At 39.6% G+C, this 19,316-nt stretch overlaps 1 protein-coding gene and 1 non-coding gene across 4 annotated transcripts in view; one reads left to right on the top strand and one right to left on the bottom strand.

Annotated features, from left to right (window-relative positions):
- DIP2B (disco interacting protein 2 homolog B) overlaps positions 1 to 19,316 on the top strand; it is a 230,968-nt gene that overhangs the window by 186,842 nt on the left and 24,810 nt on the right. For all 3 annotated transcript variants that reach the window (XM_070370766.1, XM_070370768.1, XM_070370769.1), the window contains 7 exons: positions 585 to 721; positions 4,445 to 4,525; positions 6,592 to 6,719; positions 8,465 to 8,579; positions 11,725 to 11,926; positions 17,061 to 17,170; positions 17,309 to 17,389. In XM_070370766.1, the coding sequence (XP_070226867.1) occupies positions 585 to 721; positions 4,445 to 4,525; positions 6,592 to 6,719; positions 8,465 to 8,579; positions 11,725 to 11,926; positions 17,061 to 17,170; positions 17,309 to 17,389 (854 nt within the window). The remainder of the gene's footprint in view (positions 1 to 584; positions 722 to 4,444; positions 4,526 to 6,591; positions 6,720 to 8,464; positions 8,580 to 11,724; positions 11,927 to 17,060; positions 17,171 to 17,308; positions 17,390 to 19,316) is intronic.
- TRNAG-CCC (transfer RNA glycine (anticodon CCC)) lies at positions 14,919 to 14,991 on the bottom strand. Its single transcript has one exon. It is a non-coding gene; the product is annotated as a tRNA-Gly (tRNA).

The following is a 19,316-nucleotide window of genomic DNA, read 5'->3' on the forward strand; positions in this document are numbered from 1 at the left end:
TTTGCTTTTCATAAGATGTGTCTTTAGAGATAGCGGAGGCTGATGAAATGCGATCCAAAACCAGGAATCCAAAATTTAATACTTAGACTCTTTGTAAGAGTCTTACCTTCCAGCAGAATTGGGTGATTTAATTGTGAATGTTTCAGTTACAGTTGTTCACATGGGTAGCTAAACACTAGAGTGATACTAAAGTAGTCTGGTTTTCACTATAGTTACCAAGATGTTGGGCCGACAGAAAGTTAGAGTACTCTGCTTCCTGTGTGTTTGAGTTTGATCTGTGTAAGGGTAAATTAATTTAACCCGTTTCTTCAGACTTTGCAGTCATTTTTAATGTCAGTCTTTAAAAGCTTCAGTCTGCATCTATTGTATGTTTTGTTTGCTGAATTTAAAAAATTACCTTCAGGACCAAAAGATGGAAATTTCAGATATACCTATACAGTGTCAGGTTTCTCTTTAACATTCCTGTTTGGTATTCTAACTTAATGCTGCTCAATAAATGGGAAACTTTCCTGGGTTCATTAGGATGAGGCTGTTTTTGTGAAGGTTTTCCAGGCTGTTCCTTGACTGTGTTTTCTGTACCCTAGGGATGATGTGCATTGTGAAACCCGATGGACCTCCTCAACTCTGCAAAACAGATGAAATTGGAGAAATCTGTGTCAGCTCCAGGACAGGAGGCATGATGTACTTTGGGCTTGCTGGGGTGACCAAAAACACATTTGAGGTACTTGATGTTCACGTTGCATGGGGAGAATGTAGGGTCAGCTATGGCCGCTGAGCTGGCTGATGGGAAATAGACCATGTAGCAGTTGGGAGTATGTGCTCCAGAGGCGGGGTGCTCGGGCTCCAGCCCTGAGAGCCACGGCCTAGCCAGCCCTGGGTGAACTGCTTAACCTCTCTGCCCACTTTCCTTCTCTTTAAAATTGAGTAATCATAGTATCTACCCCAGGATTGTTGGTGAGAACCAAATGAGTTAATGTTTATAGAGTGCTTAGACCAGCACCTGGCACGCAGAAAGTGTTCTTGTTTATCTCTTAAAAAGTAAGAGTCCTCACGGAAACACCCTGGTCAGTGTCCCATGGTTTGAGCTTTATAAATTAATTAATTAATTTTGGCTACTCTGGGTCTTCATTGCAGCACATGGGCTTTCTCTACTTGCAGTGCTTGGGTTTTTCATAGTCGTGGCTTCCCTTGTTGCAGAGCATGGGCTTTAGGGTGTGTGGGCTCAGTAGTTGCAACTCCTGGGCTGAGAATGGCGTGTAGAATCTTCCCGAACCAGGGATCAAACTCACGTCGCCTTCATTGGCAGGTGGATTCTTAACCACTGGACTACCAGGAAAGTCCTGTAAGCCCCAAGGTTTAATTCTGAGAGTGCAGTGAGAATGGATTCATCTTTCAAGAGTAGACTCAGGTTAGCCAAGCTTGGAAAGACTGATGTATTAAGGCAAATGTGCTCCAATAAAAATTAATTACAAAAAAATAGATGGATGTAAATTGGAATGCCAGCTTCCTAATGAAAAATGAAAACCTGGTCTGTCACAGGGGCAGATTGCTCTGATTATTCAGTCTTTCAGTGAGAGAAATATTTATTGAGTGCCTTCTGCGTGTCTGGCACCATTTTCCATGCTTGTGGTACGTCAGGAAAAACCCAAAACTACTCAAATAGCTCATTTTTCAGTGAAACTAGCGCATCATTTTTCTGCAGGCAGTTCTGCATGTGAAGCCAAATTGTAATGAAAGTCTGCCTGGTGAGCCTGGAAATCAGAACAGGCATGATTAATTGTCTGTATTTCCTAACTGGGATTAACCTGCCTCAGGCTTCCTTTTAGGGAACAGAGAACTCCAGTTTGTGGGCCATGTTCCCTTCACATTAAATAGGGTTTATATGACCACTGCCGGTTTTCAGTTCTTTTAGCTTCCCCTTTGGGCTTCCTTGATGGCTCTGATGGTAAAGAATCCGCCTGCAATGCAGGAGACTCAGGTTCGATCCCTGGGTCAGGAAGATCCTCTGGAGAAGGGAATGGCAACCCACTCCAGTATTCTTGCCTGGAGAATTCCATAGACCGAGGAGCCTGACAGGGTACTGTCCATGGGGTTGCAAAGAGTCAGACACGGCTGAGCGACTAACACTTTCACTTTGCTGTTAATCCAGACAAGTGGTTCTTAGTCTCACTATGGTATGGCACATCTGTCTGCCATCCCATATAAAAATCAGCACATGTAATTATGTAATAATAGGTGTAAATGGCAGGAGAATCTTATCTTTATGTGTGGTGTGGTGGCTGAAAAAGGTTCCATCATCTATGTTTACACAGCCTAAAATGATATGATAGAAATTATAAAATATTTAAAAATTGTTTTAAGTAATTTATTACTGAATTAAATTTAATACCATCTTTTATTACCATCATCATCATCATCACTACTACATTCTTGGCTTACCTTCAAAAGTTGTGACCACAACAACAACAACAAAAGAAAACAAAGCAAAAAACAAGTTGTGACCAATTCATAAACTCTTAAAGCACATGTTCACTGCCATTCTCTTGGCTTATTTTCACAGGCGACTATCTTTGCTAAGGGTATATACATTTTACTAATTCCAATCTCACCTTATTTCTCTCTTAAGTGCTTGGACTGCATATGTTTCCATCTGAGTTTTTCTTCATTGCACTAAATAAGATTCTCAAGCAGTGTTTGAAGTTACTAATAATATTTTAATATGTTCCCCTATGAGGGCAAGTGCCTAGCCAAAATTCTCAGATTTAATACTAAGCTTCTAGGTCCATAGTGATGAAGAAATTTTGAAATCTGCAGTAGGAATTTAATGACAGTGAAGTGGAATAAAAATCCTAACCAAAAAAGAAGAAAACTATTGCATTGATTTTGCAGATTAAAATTTTTCTAATATTTTTCTTACTGCATTTTTACATTTAAACCCTATGAGAATTTTCTAGTGTGGTTAATACTTCACTAGAAAAAAGATCTAAAAATGGCTGGTTAGAAGATAAAAGTGAGTTTTAAAAATAAACTACTGGTAGGGAATTCCCTGCTGGTCTATTGGTTAGGACACCTCTCTTTCACTGTGGAGAGCCGGATTCAACTCCTAGTTGGGGAATTAAGCTCTTGGTGTGACCAAGGAAAAAAAGCTTTGGTGAGAAAAACTTTGTAACACATATGAATACAAATAACTAATTTTCCATTGTCATCACTTACTATTGATATGAGGCAAATGAAACTCTCCATGCCTCACTTTCTCATCTGCAAAATGAAAATATTCTGTCTCACAGGGTTTTCTTGATTATTTCTAAAGTATTTACACCTTTGCCTGGAACACGATAAGCATTTAATAAATGTTAGGTCTTGTTATAGTTATTCCCTATATAAAAGAAAGAAATCTTAAAAATTAAAGGGAAACATCCAGTCAAATAGAAAAAATAGACAGGAGACCTGACTAGGCTATTCACTAAAGAAATACAAATGGCTGATAAGCAAAGGAAAAGAAATTCATCTGTGTTAGTAATAAAGAAATGCAGTTAAAGTAACAGTGGGATTTCTTTTTTTTCCCTACCAGATTGGCAAAGTTTGGGAAAATTGTTAACATATATTAGCCAAAGTATAGGGAAAGCATTCTAATATGATATTGGTAGAGTGTAAATTGCTATGATGGTTTTGTAGGACAGCCTGTTAAAATTGAAAAGACTGATGGCCTTTGTACAAATGCACAGAAATAGGTACAGCAGTATTCAATAAAGCACGGTTAGTAATAGTGAAAAATTAGAGTGACCTACCTAGCCAGAAAGACTGGTTACATTCTAATAGTCCTAAGTCTGATGGTTTCTTGAGTACAGACTCTGGGCCAGGCACTGTGCTGATGTCTGCAAATCTGTTTACATTCCCTTGATCTTTACCCTAAGCCTGTGAGAGGCATTGGGAGTTCCGAGTTATAGCCAAAGAAACTGAGGTTTAGAGAAATGTAGGCACCTCCTCAAGACCCACATGACTAGTAAATGGCAAAGCCAGACATTGAATTTTTATCTGACTCCACACACTATGTTATGTCATCACCACTGTGATGGTATATTATAGAATTCTTATACAAAGGGAGATAGATTTACTATTACCAACTTGAAAAGGGATCCAAAATACATACACTATGTGAAACACATAATACGTGAAAAAAGCAAGTTACAAAACAGTGTGTATTATGATCCCTTAAAAAAAGTCTCAATATATTGTTCTATGAATCTTAAAAGTCTAGAGAGATAAACAACAAATTATAAATGTTTGTTATCTCTTAAGGCGGTAGGATTCCTGGGTTCACTATGTATATAATTTTAGTTTTCAACAAGCATGTATTACTGTTTAAAAGTTCTTAAAAGACATTTAAAAAATTAAATGCTGCTTTTTTTTTAAGCTAACGTTTTCACTTTCTTTTGCCTTTTAGGTGATTCCAGTGAATTCTGCCGGCTCTCCTGTTGGAGATGTACCGTTCATCCGGTCGGGATTGTTGGGGTTTGTGGGACCAGTAAGTGATGTTTTCATGTTTGTTTTGGTGCACCTGATTCAAATATTTGTACTTTAGTTCACAGAACAAATTCTTATTAGTCCAAGAGTATTCCAGGGTCGCTTAACTTATATTTAGAGCAGTTTCTGTAAAAGTGTCATAAAGTGAGTAATGCTTATTGCTTCCATTACCCAGATTCATTTTATGCCTTCAAACCAAGACATTATTTTTTACTTTCAAAACTCTTTTCACTTATTCTTGCTACATTGCTTTGATTTGATTAATATATTTAAGTAAGTTAGAAGAGTGCTGAAAAAGTTCCGTTCAACAGCAAATGGAAACCATAATAGTGTACAAATCATTTTCATATATATTATCAGTACTGCCTCAGGTGTAACAGAAAATTCTTTGAAAGAAAATAATTTGTTTTTCAGCATATAGAATTTACAGGTCCTAGGTTTACAGAGACAATTAGGATACAAAACCTATTCTCAAAGAGCTCACTGTTAGTTAGCTTCATGAGCTGGTGAGAAAGGCAGAAGCTAGAGCATGGAGGGCGTTATATAAAATAATGGAAAGTTTGGATTTTATTTTGAGTCAACATATTTCCTCCCATCTCTTGATTACCTTCATATGCTCTTTTTCTCATTTTAACAGTTCAAGTTGTATAAGAAAAGATCTAATTTTATTTTATTTCCTCCCCATCATTAATAGGTGGATGGTGGGGGTGAGGGCATATCTCTAAGAGAATCACTCTCCCAGAAAGAGACATCTACACCTACTATCTTGACTTAGCACCAAGAAATTCTCAAAAACTGAGCTCCTTTTAGCTTCTCTTCCACTGCTGAGGTCTAAGATGGAGCTCCAGCCATCGCATCTGCATTCCATAAGGCAGGACGGTCCTACTATCTCTTAAGAGAGATTCCCTGAAGCTGCTGAGCAACACTTCTCCTTATATCTCATTGTTGTGAACTAGTCACCTGGCCAAACCTAGCTGCAAAGGAGGCTGAAACGCAGTCTTTATTTAGGTCAGCCATGCCCAGCTAGAAATCCTATTGCTATGAAAGAAATGGAGAAACAGATGTTGGAGGACTAGCAGTGACTGTCTTACTCGCTTTATTTATGTCCACTTTCAGATTGTGCTGGCAATGGCTGATTCTCTTTTGTCTTCTGGGATGACAGAAGGATGGACCAGTAGCTTCTTGAGACTAGAGATTATTCCTTACATAGCCTCATCAGTGTGTGGTGCTGCATTGTACTTAGTGAATCAATGAGTGACATTCAAGTGGAGATGATTACTAGATAATTCAGTATATGTAAATGGTCCAAAAATTTAGGAATTCTGTAATGAATGAGAAAAGTTAGTTTATTGCAAACATGTCTGGGAAAATTATTGATAAAAATTATATGAAATAATAAATAATACAATTATTTATACAAATAGTGCTTTTAGGACATTGACAGCAGACTTCCTGCAGCTCAGTTATTTTATTGGAAAGGAGAGGCTGTTATAATTCCTTAGACCTTTCTTTATTAATTTATTTCTAATCTTACCAGATGGAAACATTACTTATATGAATCGAGACATTCATTCTGACATTAGAACTGTTTTACTCTCTTCCTAATTCCAGTGTTAAATGGCTTAACAGTTTTCTCCTCTGCATCGATTCCATGAATAAGTACAAGATGATGAACTAATAACATAATCCCTGACTGGAGAAATGAACTGTGCTCATTTGGCATCCTAGTTTCTGTCTTTTAGAATTCCTAGCAGTCTAGTGGTTAAGGCTCTGCACTTCCACTGCAAGGGGCGTGGGTTTGATCCTTGGTCAAGGAACTAAGATTCCACATGCCACTCTGTGTGGCCAAAAGTAAAGTAAAATTCTTCCCTAAGAAAGAATTTGAATGGATTGTTATCTTATATACTGTTAAGACCCCATTAATTAAAAGATGCCACTGATTCTGAGATGTCAAACACTTTCTTAGAATCTATAAAATACGGTATTTTATTTCAAGATTTATTTCAAGGCAGGGAGTAAAATGTCTGTTTTACTATTTAAATTTTATAAATCTCTGTTACCTTTCAGGGCAGCTTGGTGTTTGTGGTTGGGAAAATGGACGGGTTACTGATGGTTAGTGGTCGAAGACATAATGCTGATGACATTGTTGCTACTGGACTGGCTGTTGAGTCAATAAAGACTGTTTACAGAGGAAGGTGAGTAGTACAAGGTTCAAATGTTAGCACTTCCGGTGAAATCTAAAAATCTCTATAGTGTGAGTTATATTCTGTAAATCTTCTAGATTAGATTGTTTTTTAATAAGTGTAATAGAAACCAGGCTTTCATTATTTATCTTAGAATGTCTGGTTCTTTGGCTGTAATTGAGAGGAATAAGATAACCATATTCTAGTTTTTTATTTTGATTTCAGTATTTGATTATTACTGTTTGTTGAGTCATGAGGACAGATGAGAATTCTGAAACATTGAACTTCCTACATTCCTTCAATACAAAAGTCACCCCATTCAGTCTAATTGAGATAGGTGCTAGTCTGTAGGAGTTTTACATCTAAGAGTTTATTCTCTTACTTGACTCCAAATTCTTACACCATTTTAATGCAGAGATTTACATAGTACATAAGTGCTAGTTTCAAATTCCATGGATGAAGTCAATCTAATAGCTATAGATATGAAGGCTATCTAATAGCCTTTTTTCTTTGATTATATAATAACGCAAGAAAAGATATTTGAGTAATTGATGCCCTTTGCAGTAGTTTTCAGTCATGGATATATGTCTAAAGCAGTCTTGATGTCCCTTAGGTTTTGAAAGAGTAAGAAAAATTGATCAAACAAGTAGAGAACCAGTTCCTGAAATGTGTAGTTTTTCGTAATGGAGTAGCTTCCTTTGAGATTCTGTCTTTGGTCACAGTCACATCACCAGCACTCGGCACGCAGCGCATGCAGTCGGTGTTCGTTAAATACGTGTGGGTGAAAGGAAGGAAGGAAGGGAGGTGGTCAGGCACGCCAGCATCCTCAATCCTCCTATGCCTTCCCATTATTTCACACATTCATTCAACAAGCATATGTTGGTTGCCAGCTGCGTGCCGCTTAGATGCTCGGGGTGTGGCAGTGAGCAACACAGACCATGTCTGCCCTCGGGAAGCTCATGCTCTCATTGGGGGAAGAGCAGGTTAAGGTAACCACATAGGGAAATAGATATCACGACCACGTGAGCTGGTGATGGGGACAAAAATGACACGTGGGGTGGGGGTTCCTGCTGGTTATATGAGGGGAAGGTGGTGGCCCGGGATGCTTCACTAGCAGGGGGACGTTTGAGCGGAGACCTCACTCAGAGCACCCCTCCCCTGGCTGCCAGGTCCCCTGTGACCGTCCGGGCAGGTCTGACCTCTCCCCACCACTTTCTGCTTCACCACCCTGCTCCAGGCACACTGGCCTTCTTGCTGTTCCTCAAACCTGCCAAGCTCGTTCCTACCTCAGAACCTTTTCGCTTTCCGTTCCTTCTGCCCGGAAACCTCTTCCTCCAGATCTCGGCGTGGCTCGCGTCCTCACCTCATTCAGGTCTCTGCTCCAATGTCCACTCCTCAGGGAGGCGCTGCCCACCTCCACACACTGCTCCGCCCCCACCCTGCCTCGGTCCCCCAGTGTATAGCACGACATGACATTATTTCATATTTATTTGTTTGTTCTGTCTCCAACACGCAAGCTCCACGAAGACAGGGACTTTGTCTTATTTATTGCTCCGTCCCAACATTCACGACAGTGGTGCTTAGTACATGTTTTTTGCGTCCTCGTTTCAATGGTAATGATTGTGACGTTTTCTTTTCGAAACTACTCATTCCTGGGCAGTGCAATGGGCATGTCTCCTCTCTGTATTTCCAATTGAGCAAAGCAAATAGGACTGATTGTGAAGGGAGTCCTGATGTGTTTGATCTGTCTCTCTTAGAATTGCTGTGTTTTCTGTGTCTGTATTTTATGATGAGCGCATCGTGGTGGTTGCAGAACAAAGACCCGACGCTTCCGAGGAAGATAGTTTCCAGTGGATGAGCCGTGTGCTACAGGTAAGCACACCTGCGGTCTCTGTTGGGATGGTTGGCTTTGCTGTCAAAGGCGGCAGCAGCCACTGCTGAAGCATTTTCTTCAGTGGACCAGTTATGTTGCCGCCTTCTTTTCCTGCCAGTAACTACTCAGATATTCCGGGTAATGTTAGCAAAATCAGATCATTAATAGCATGCCTCCTCATGGACCACAAAATATTTTTCTGCTCAGGTTGCCAAAAACAATGGGATTTGACTTGCCTCAGCAAGTTCTTTGGCTCTTTTGTACCTAAGTGTTTTCTACCCACAAACATTTTAACTGTCCAAATGTGGAACACATGCTTGACATAATTAGTTCCCATGCCAGCAGCCACAGTCTTACTACTTGCCTCAAGTGGTGCCTGATACGAGCTGTTGTTCTTACTTTGAAGGAGCTTTACTGTGGAGTTAGAGACCTAGGTGAAATAAACCACTAGGGAAGGAGGAAGATTTGGGCTCAATAGGAAAGATGTGTTTCTAGGGTATCAGGCCAGAATGATGCAGAGAGCCTGGTGTTCGTTTAGAATCATACTTTGAATCCCAGCTCTACTCCCTACCACATAAATGCCTTTAGACCACATGCTTCACCTCACTGAGTTTCTTTCTTCATCTGTAAAGTGGGGACAAAATTATCTGTACTTCAGAGCTATTGGAAGGTTAATGGATATGGTAATTAGATAATGAAATATTTAGTGCCTGCATTCAGTGAAAGATGATGGTGATTATCGTTAATATAAGAATCATCATAAGCAAAATCTCTAGTAAAGAATTTAGAGAATATTTGTTGGATGAATGGATGGTCCAGAGGAAGCATGGACTGCCCTTCTCAGGCAATTTGTATGTATTGGGTTGTTCCCAGTGTCTGTAACTTGGCTGCTTGGGGCATTTGGATTTATTTACTGCCAGCTAGTAGTAAAGCTGTAGAAGTGATGTGAGCATGAGATGAGTGGTAGCACTGGACGACTTGTAAGATTCATCTGTCTGCAGGATCTGTGATTCTGAATTGTCAGCTGGCAGAGCATAGGCTGTTTGTAGTGGAAAATCAGAAAAAGGAAAGAGAATCTACTGAGATAGACTAGATAGAAAAAAGCAGGGAAGAAAGTAGGACTGGGTGGTCTCTGAAAGATGATTAAAAACCAGACTTGCTAAGGGAGTTTTTTTCATACTGTTCATATTTTCAAACCCACTGCTTGTTTCATTCAGAAAGAATTTTGGGGAATAGTGGTAGACTCTTGTGGTGAATTATGCATTTTTCCTGTGATAGGAAGCAAATTCCCCAGGTTGTTATTTTCCCCTGGAAAGCAACTGTAAGAATTAGATGCAGTGCTATCTCACTAATCCAAGTTTTTGTTAAAGTCATTTTTGGGTTTGATTAGGGTGTGAAATAAGAGGTCATTATCTTATTTGTAATTTCTCAGCTTGGGGCTCTTGGATCCATAGAAGAACAGTAAGAATACCATATGTTCTGTAGGTTAGAGCCCAGAGGTTGTTTAATTCCAGGTCTGTGTATGATATAAATTAACTCAGCCCCTTCTAAGGAAGGTGGTCAGTAAATGACTTACCAGGTACTGTATTTTTTTGTTTTTGTTTTCTTGGCCATACAGCTTGTGGGATCTTGGTTCCCCAACCGGGGATTGATCTCATGCTCCTTGCCATGAAACCAGAGTCCCAACCACTGGACCACCAGGGAAGTCCCCAGGTGGTATATTTTCAGTGGAAAATCCAGGCCACACATGATACATTTTCATATTCTAAGATAGCAGAGATTTAGGAACTCTTCCAGACTTCCCATTTCCTAGTTATTGCTGTTGGTTAGTGGCATAGTCTGAGGAATATGCAATTCAAGTTTATTCCTTTGCCATCTTAAGCCTTTGTAATAAAAGGGCTTAATCCATCTTTTATGGCTCTTGGTCCATTCTTCTTCTCAGGCTAGATCTCCTCTTCATTAAGACTTGTGGGTAATACAAAAGAATCCTCTCAGGACTTCCCTGGTGGTTCAGTGGTTAAGACACTGTGCTTCCACTGTGGCGGGACCAGGGTTCAGTCCCTGTTCTGGGGATTAATATCCTACATGCTGCATGGTAATGCTAAAAAAAAGAAATAATAAAAAAAGAACCCTCTCACCTGGTATGTTTGGAACTGGTATTGATAGTTGAGCAGTTAGTTTTCAAAGGCGATTGAAGCAGGAAACTGTAACAGTGAGAACTGCTTCAACTGCTAAATTTGAACACAAAGTATACCAGTGTGCTTTCCTTCAGTGGAGACGCCTGTGCCTCTGAGTACACCAGTTTGAGTTCCAGGTCAGCTTACTTCCATAAACTACATCCAAATGCATTGTCTTTAGTTTCTGGTTTCATTTCAAGTTAGACTAGAACGTGAGTATTTGAAAAGAAACTAGAATACATAATACTTGCCTTTTAGAATGAACTTGCCCATTGCAATGAATATCAACAGTAGTTTGTTAGGAGCTCACCTCTAATAAGTCTTTCAAAAGCATAGCTCTTCGTATTGTTTTGCATTCATATTTTATCATTTGATATGGTAGTTAATTAAATTATATAAACAGCAATACCAAGAACAGCAGGTGTGAAAGGTATAGCAGCAGGCACAGCTGAGCTCGGGGAGTGCACAGCTGGGTAGTTGGGAGCAGGGGTGAACCCCTGCACCCCGAGAGCTGGTGGCCTCCAGGACTCAGTGTGCAGCGGCCTCACCTAGACGTTTTGCAAATGGGATACCCACTAACCTGGTGAACCATTTAAGCAAGGGCTTGCTTACAGAGGTTCTGTTGTGGTCATACTAGAAATACTTTGCCTCTATTTAATGAGCTATGTTGGACATCTAAAATATTAAAAGAACCAAAACAAATTTGTAGGTTTTAGACATTATCACTCAAGAGAGAACACATTGAGGCTTGGAAATCAGTATCTGCCTCTGTCCATTTGGATTGGATTTCACTCCACTGCCGTCGCTGGAAGGATTAGGTACCTTTAGATTTATGGGATCCTAATAATCTATCAGATTCTAGACCGAGAATCAAGAGAAAAAGAAAAACCCTATAGTAGAAATGTTAGGAGGATGCCAAATGTTACAAAATTAACCTAACTGAATATTTTTCTTCATATTTTTCTAGGCAATCGATAGCATTCATCAAGTGGGGGTTTATTGTCTTGCTCTGGTGCCTGCCAATACACTGCCCAAAACTCCGCTGGGAGGGATCCACATATCTCAGACGAAACAGCTCTTTCTGGAAGGATCGCTACATCCTTGCAATATCCTCATGTGCCCACATACGTGCGTGACCAATTTGCCAAAACCCCGGCAAAAGCAACCAGGTAATATGCTGACTTTAAAGACATGATGTGAAAATTGTAACTTCAAGAGGCTGAATTCTTTCACTGTGATTTTTTTCTCTAGAAAGTAAGTAACACGAGAATAGTATCAGCTGACCAAAAGCATGGAGGATTGAGATTTTTGTAAACTGGCTTGTCCAGGTTTACTATTGGCTCAGTCTTCTGAATAATTCTCAGTAGAGTGCCACCATTTTCCATGATGTAAGGCATGGGATCGAGGTGATCAGATTCCCACCGGGGGAGGTAGAAAAAAGCAAGTCCTAAAAAAAAAAAAAGAAAAAGAAGAAAGCAAGTCCTATAAAGCAAGGTTCTGACAATAAGACAGCTTGTATTTATTGAGTGCTTACTAAGAGCTAAATACTAGTTAACTTTTACATTTTATAATGTGATCCTAAAGCTTTGTCCTCAGCTATGGAAAGTGAAGTCCAGAGAAGTTGAGAATTATGCCAAAAGTCATATAGCAGGTTAGACCTAGGTTATGGGGCTAACTGAGAAGGAGACTAAAGGCAGGAGTAATTGATGGATGGTCAGTCATGTTAAAATATCTATTTAATCCAACATGAAGCCAGAAAGTTTTATTGATATTTTTTCATTTAAATGAGAAGTTAACAAGAGCTTCTAGTTTCTTGTATGCTTGGAAACACATGAGAGCCAAAATCTGGTCTTGACAGTTCCCACTGCTACCACACACACTTGCATACACACTTACACACACATACAGAAACACACTGTGTACATCAGCATGTGTACAAATGTGTTGAGAAGAGGACATAAAAGTGGAGGATTAGGAAGACAAAGGGAAGTATGAAATTGAATTATATTTCCATTAAGACTACTTTTGCTGAAAAGTAAATATGATGTACAATAATAAAATATAAGATAAGCTTCTGACTCTCTAGAGTATTTTTATTAGGATATTAGTAGTTATTACTTCAGTGGTCTGGCCGTTGGAAGATCGTATCACAGTTGGTTATCTAGAGGTTATTGTCGGCTCACCAAGTAACCTTACCTTGGTAAAAGTGTGCATAGAGCTAAAGTATATATAGTATTTATTAGTTTCTGCTAGTGGAAAAAAGAGTTTATGGAAATTAATATTCTAAAGAAGCAGTTAGAATCAAGAAACCTGTACATTACTAATCAAGAAATACATAAAAAGATGTATTTTCATATTTCCTGCCTAAGTATCTGATAGAGAAGACATAGAAGTCCTTCTCCATCATATATTCTGTTATCCTGAAGTCCTACATTCATTTGTTGTTTGAGTGAAATCCCATTTTAAATAGCATTTAATCTAGAATTCCTTTAACAAAGCTTTTATGTCAGTAGATGCTTAAAAGATGCAACTCAGAGACATAGTATTAATAGATGTTTAAAACATTGCTTTTGCTAGCTGGATTTCACCTAATTTTACTAAATGATGAGACCTAAATAAAAGGTTTATTCATAAGCCCCCATAGGCATAGCATCCACCTGTCTGAGGAAGGCCTTATGTTTGGATTCTGTGTTTTTGCTGTCATGATGGTCTGCTAAGATCTTAGTGGAACACGTATGTGTCAGACCAAAGCGGCTTGAAAATTGAGACATATATGGAGCAGACATGATGTGGGGATGGCGTGAGAGGTTGGAGTTTTAAGAAGAATACAGGAGTGTGGAGATGGATGGGAGTGAAGTAAGAAAGGAAAGGAGGGGAAGAAGAAGATCGAAACGGTGTTAAGGCAGCCCAGGGACAGAAATTTCATTGAAATTCCTGTTAAGCTATTGTATAAAGAACAAGGAGTGTTAGGACTGGTTTTGGGTGCAGGTTTCAGAAGAGCGTAACAGCTGCTTAACCAAGAGAAAAGTTTATGTCTTTCTCAGGTGAAAGGAATCCAGAGTTAGGCAGTCCAGGGCTAGGATGGTAGGTCCTCAGTCACTGTGGATCCAGCATCCTGTCTTGCCGTGTTGGCGCTGTTCTCAGTTAACTGCTGTCACAGATACGCTGCATGACAAATAACCCTGAAACTCAGTGGTTTAAAGTAAGAACCATTTAGTTTTCACTCATGGAATGTGGGTCTGCTGACCCTGACTGGGCTCAGCTGGCCTTGGCTTGGCTCCAGACTGTAAGTTGGGTTCAGAACTGTTCCATGTGTCTCCTCATCAGGCAACCAGCAGCTAGCTGGGCCGTATTTTCCTCAAGGCAGATGGCAGAAGCGAGAAGCCAAGCCAGACCATACAAGCATACTTAGAGCTTCTGTTTGCTTCTTGTTTCCTAACATTTTATTGTCCAAAACAAGTCAGACATGCCCAAAGTCAGTGGAACAGAGGGGTGTATACTCTGCTCATCTAATCACGGCAAGGAAGACTTATAAGAAGACAAAACAATCTTCTCCAGCCAGCCTTAGCATACTGCCTCAGGGTTCATTTAAGCTCCTGACCTCCAGCCATCAGTTCTGCATCCTAGCTAGCAGGAGGAAAAGACAAAGAAGGGAGTACCTTCCCCTTTAAACACATCTTCTAGAAATTGCACTTATTACTTACCCTTAAGTATTATCCTCCCACACTAAAGAACATAGTCCTTCCATGTTTCCTCTGCAGGGGTCACAGGTGCAATTTCTGGTTAGAAAACTAAGATCCTGCATGCTGCATGGCGCAGCCAGAAAATAAAGAATGCAGTCTTTTCTTCAGGCATTTGCCCAACTAAAAACTGGGGGTTGTGGGGAATTCCCTGGTTGTCCAGCAGTTAGGACTCCTTGCTTTCATTGCTGAGACGTGGGTTCAGTCCCTGAGGAAAAAGCTAAGATCCTGCAAGCTGCACAGTGCGGCCCAAAAGCCCCAAAACAAAACACCAGGGGTTGTGTTTTTTGTTTGTTTTTTCTTTATTTAGTTGTTCTGGGTCTTAGTTGTGGCACACAGGATCTTGGACCTTCATTGCAGCATGCAGGATCTTTTTTTAGTTGCAGCATGAAAACTCTTAGCTGTGGCATGTGGAGTCTAGTTCCCTGACCAGGGATTGAACCTGGGCTCCCTGCATTGGGAGCGCAGAGTCTTAGCCACTGGACCACCAAGGAAGTCCCTGGATGTTCTGTTTTTAAGGCAGAGAGGAGAATAGAATTGGAGTTGATGACCAGCAGTCTTTGCCACTGAAAACTTACAGAATTTTGTGGGGAGAATAAGAAGGCATGTTATGAGTACATGGACTCAAGAAATGTTCACAGAAGGACCTCAAGAACTTACTGCTGAATTATTTTTGTCATTTTAAATTACTCTGAAAAATTCACTTTTAAAAAATGTCACGCCTTTATTAACTTTACAGTGTGAGTCCAGGATTGGACAGCTTACACAGTCATATACATTCTGAGTCCTACCTATATAGAAAGGCTATCTCCAGCAGGATATATCTGTAACTTATTAAGTAGTCTCTTGGGAAAGAGTTTTGCATATTATACTTAAAATTTCAGTGGACAAATGCTTTCTAGATGAAAACTGTTCAGCAGAGTATTGGAAGTACTTTACCCTTTAAGCTGTGCTGGTTTTTTTCTTTCTTTCTTTTTTTTTTTCAAATTTAAAATTTTTCTTTAACTTTTCATTTTGGAATAATTTCACTTAAAGTTGCCAAACAGTGAAAGAATTCCCTTATTCTCTCTACCCAACTTCCCCAAATATTTTAAAGTGTTTCTATGATTTAAGTAGTTTTTGTCCCAGCTGTTTCAGTGCATGCATAATCAACATATTTTGGCAATAAACATTATTTAATATGAATCCAAGCATACGATCAGCATTATTCAGAACTCAGCTGGCAATAAGTTTTGTTAAGTTTTAGCCATCTTCTTAGTTTGACACATTAGAATCTTAGTCTTTAAGTGACCATCAGGAAAGGCATACAATGCCTTAGCGTTATTGAGAAAGGGTGAGTTTTCTCTTGTTTTCTCTTGAGAAAGGGAGTTTTTACTTTTTTCCCCCCAAGTGTCAAGCCTATGGGAAAGTTAAAAGAATACTGTAATGAACACCCATATACATTCCCCTAAATTCAGTAATTGTTATTTTTCTTAGACTGAACTCTTAGAAAGTAAATTTCTGACATCATGACACTTCACCCCCACATATTTCAACTGTGTTATCTCTAGAGCAGCAGTCCCCAACCTTTTTGGCACCAGGGAAGACAATGTTTCACGGAAGACAATTTATCCACAGACCAGGGGTGGCTAGGGGATGGTTTTGGGATGATTCAAATGCATTACATTTATTGTGCACTTTATTTCTATTATTATTTACATTAGCTGCACCTCAGATTATCAGCCATTAGATTCTGGAGGTTGGGGACCTCTGCTCTAGAGAACAGAAACATTCTTCTAGAATTTTCCTAATCAGCCACAATGCCATTATCCTGTTAAGAAACTTAGCATTAATTTAATGCTATCATTTAATAATATACAGCCGATATTCATTTATCTCTCCTTGTTTATATAGCTGATTTTTTTTTTTTTTTTTAACTCAGTATCCAGTCAGGGTCACAGGCTTTCATGTCCTTTAACTTAAAAGCTCCCAAACTTCTTTTGTCTTCAAGACACAAATATTTTTGAAGAATCCAGACCAATTGTCCTGTGCAGTGTCCCACAATGTGGATTTGTTTACTCACTTAAAGCCCTTCTGATATTCCTGATGAACTTACTCTCAGTCCTCATAGATGGCAGATTTCTTTTCAGAATGGAGATATTCATAACTGTTAAGCCTGCTAGTTAGGGTTTTATCTGTGATTGGAGCAGATAAAAATTATTTATCAATAGGAACCAATGCAACCAATCATCACCTCCTGAGAGTGAAAACTCCCCTCTACTCTGTCCCTCCCTCCGCCCCCGCTAACCCCGTCCGTCTCTCCCGTAGTCCTGTTTTCTGGCACTTGCTGCCACCTGATGTTATTTATTTGTGTATGTATTTATTGGTTGCCTTTCCCGCTAGAATTCAAGCTGTCTTGTTTGCTCTTGTGTCCCAGTGCCTAGAAGGGTGCTCAGTCAGTGTGGTTGAATTTGGTTGAACATTTGAATCAGCTTTGGTCAGTCTGGAAATGCTTGTGGGCGGAAGGTGCTACATCACTTGGATTCTCATCTCCTGAGGCTTGACTTTTGCTCTTAACTTGCAGGTGTAGGCCCTGCTTCTGTGATGGTTGGGAATCTGGTTGCAGGAAAACGCATAGCACAAGCTGCAGGAAGGGATCTCGGGCAAATTGAAGAGAATGATTTAGTGAGGAAGGTAAGTGTTCCAGAAATGTTGACTTTTATAGACAAGTCAAGGACAGAACCTAGGCTTCAGATAACAGATGGGAGATGCATTGTGCAGCTTTTTAAAAGTTGCTGACCCTGATTCTTTTTTCCTGCCTTATGATTTCAGCACCAGTTTCTGGCGGAGATTTTACAGTGGCGAGCCCAGGCAACTCCTGATCATGTCCTCTTCATGTTGTTAAATGCCAAGGTATTAAACATTCAGTTGCATATCTAATCAGCTGGCTATTGTGAGAGTACCTTAGGCACTCTTGATCTCTTTCTTTCATCAGAAAATTTCAGTTGCCAACTCTGAGGGGAGAGTTATTGCTTTCTCCTTGTTTTGATATATGAGGATAAATTGTGCAGTTATTTCAAGGCTGAAATGAGATCTCCTGAAGTGTCGTTCAGTACTGTCTCTTTTTTATCACAATCAAGTCATCTTTATTCAGATAGGAACAGTAGGGACAACCATGTAATTGCAAGATCTACAGATGTGCAGAATGCATTGTGTCAGTGTAATTTTTACTCAGTTTGACTTTTCGTTCTTTGATTTCCACCAGAAATAAAATGACCTTAGGTCAGCATTTTAAAAACCAGAGTAATTTTTAGCACATACTTAATTGATTTTTGGTAACCTAAAAAGCCAATTGAAAATTATTCAAGAATATATTTTACTGCTTTCTAATGGATGGATCACCAGAATATTATATTTTTTATGTTATACATCTTATGGGAGTCTGTTGAGATTTGTGGATTTTAATGGCTGAACCATTCCCTTCTCCTAGGGATCTTCCTGCTCCAGGGATCGAATCTAGGTCTCCTGCATTGCAGGCACATTCTTTACAGTCTGAGCCACAGGGAAGCCGCTTTAATGGCTGAGTCAGGAGCTAAAAGTACTGTGACCTTTGCATAGAACAGTATTTCTCACCAACAGGCAGAAGACTGGAGGATCTATTGGCATCTCTTAGGGGACTTACCCAGATTGCCCCCTTCTGCCCCAGCCCCTTGGATTCTGATACATACACGCACACATACACACAACATTGAGAGTTTATATAGTGACAGAACTGAGAGGAATATATTGTGCATCTTAATGAAGAGTCAGTTAAAATCTTAAGAACCATTGCTCTGTGGTAGAAAACTTCGGGACTTCCTTGTCCATCTCTGCATGAAGCGGGCTTCTCTTTAAGCCCATGGATTGATTAGAGTGCTCCCATTTCACTAAGATGATGTCAGTCTAGCTTGTTGCCCAGTCCACTCCCGGGCTTGGCTACAGTTAAGGTTACAGCCCAATAAAAATCATACTCCAGATAAATTTGTTGGTGAACTTAAGTTTAAATTTGCTTTTTGGTTAGAGAAGTAATATATATGGGTAACTAAAGGACATGAAGTCCATGTATTCTGTGTATTTTAACATTTTACCTTGGATTAGCCCGAGCCACCAGAAAGCTTAAGAACCATACAACAATGTTCTCTTATGCCAGGAAAATGCTTCTTAAAGAAGTTTAGTTTGGTGCTGTACCATGGACCGAAAAGCAGGCGATTGTGATTATTCTCTGGTGGTCCAGTGCTTAGAACTCTGCGCTTTCACTGCAGGGTGCCCGAGTTCAGTCCCTCATTGGGGAGCTGAGATCCCACAAGCCACGCAAAAAAAAGGCTGTTGTAAGAAATGGCCTTATGAATTTAACCTTCATTTTAGCCAAAGAAATATTCTTAATGTCCAACAGTAGACAACTGACTAAATAATTTATGGCATATAAACAAAATACTATGCAGTCATTAAAAACAATGTTGTAGAAGAATCGTTGATGACCCAGAAAACATTCATGATGTGGAAGTAGGAAAAGTAGAATATAAAACTTTAATAAGGGAGTACTTACTGAAGACCCTGTCCTAGATGCTTTCCATTTCATAGTTCATTTTAAGATCGAGTTAACGGAGGCACGGAGACATAAAATCACTTGCCTGAGTTCGCAGGGCCCAGGGCTAGGACTAGGAATTTAGCTCCTTCATTTGAACCCAGACTGGCTTCAGGGCCCGCATTCTTAGCCAGTGCACTCTATAGCCTCTGGCATAATATAGTATGATATATTTTTTTTAATGTTTCATGTGAATTTATATACAATATATACTTA

This window comes from Bos mutus, chromosome 5, assembly GCF_027580195.1.
Source record: "Bos mutus isolate GX-2022 chromosome 5, NWIPB_WYAK_1.1, whole genome shotgun sequence".
Classification (NCBI taxonomy): Eukaryota; Metazoa; Chordata; class Mammalia; order Artiodactyla; family Bovidae; genus Bos; species Bos mutus.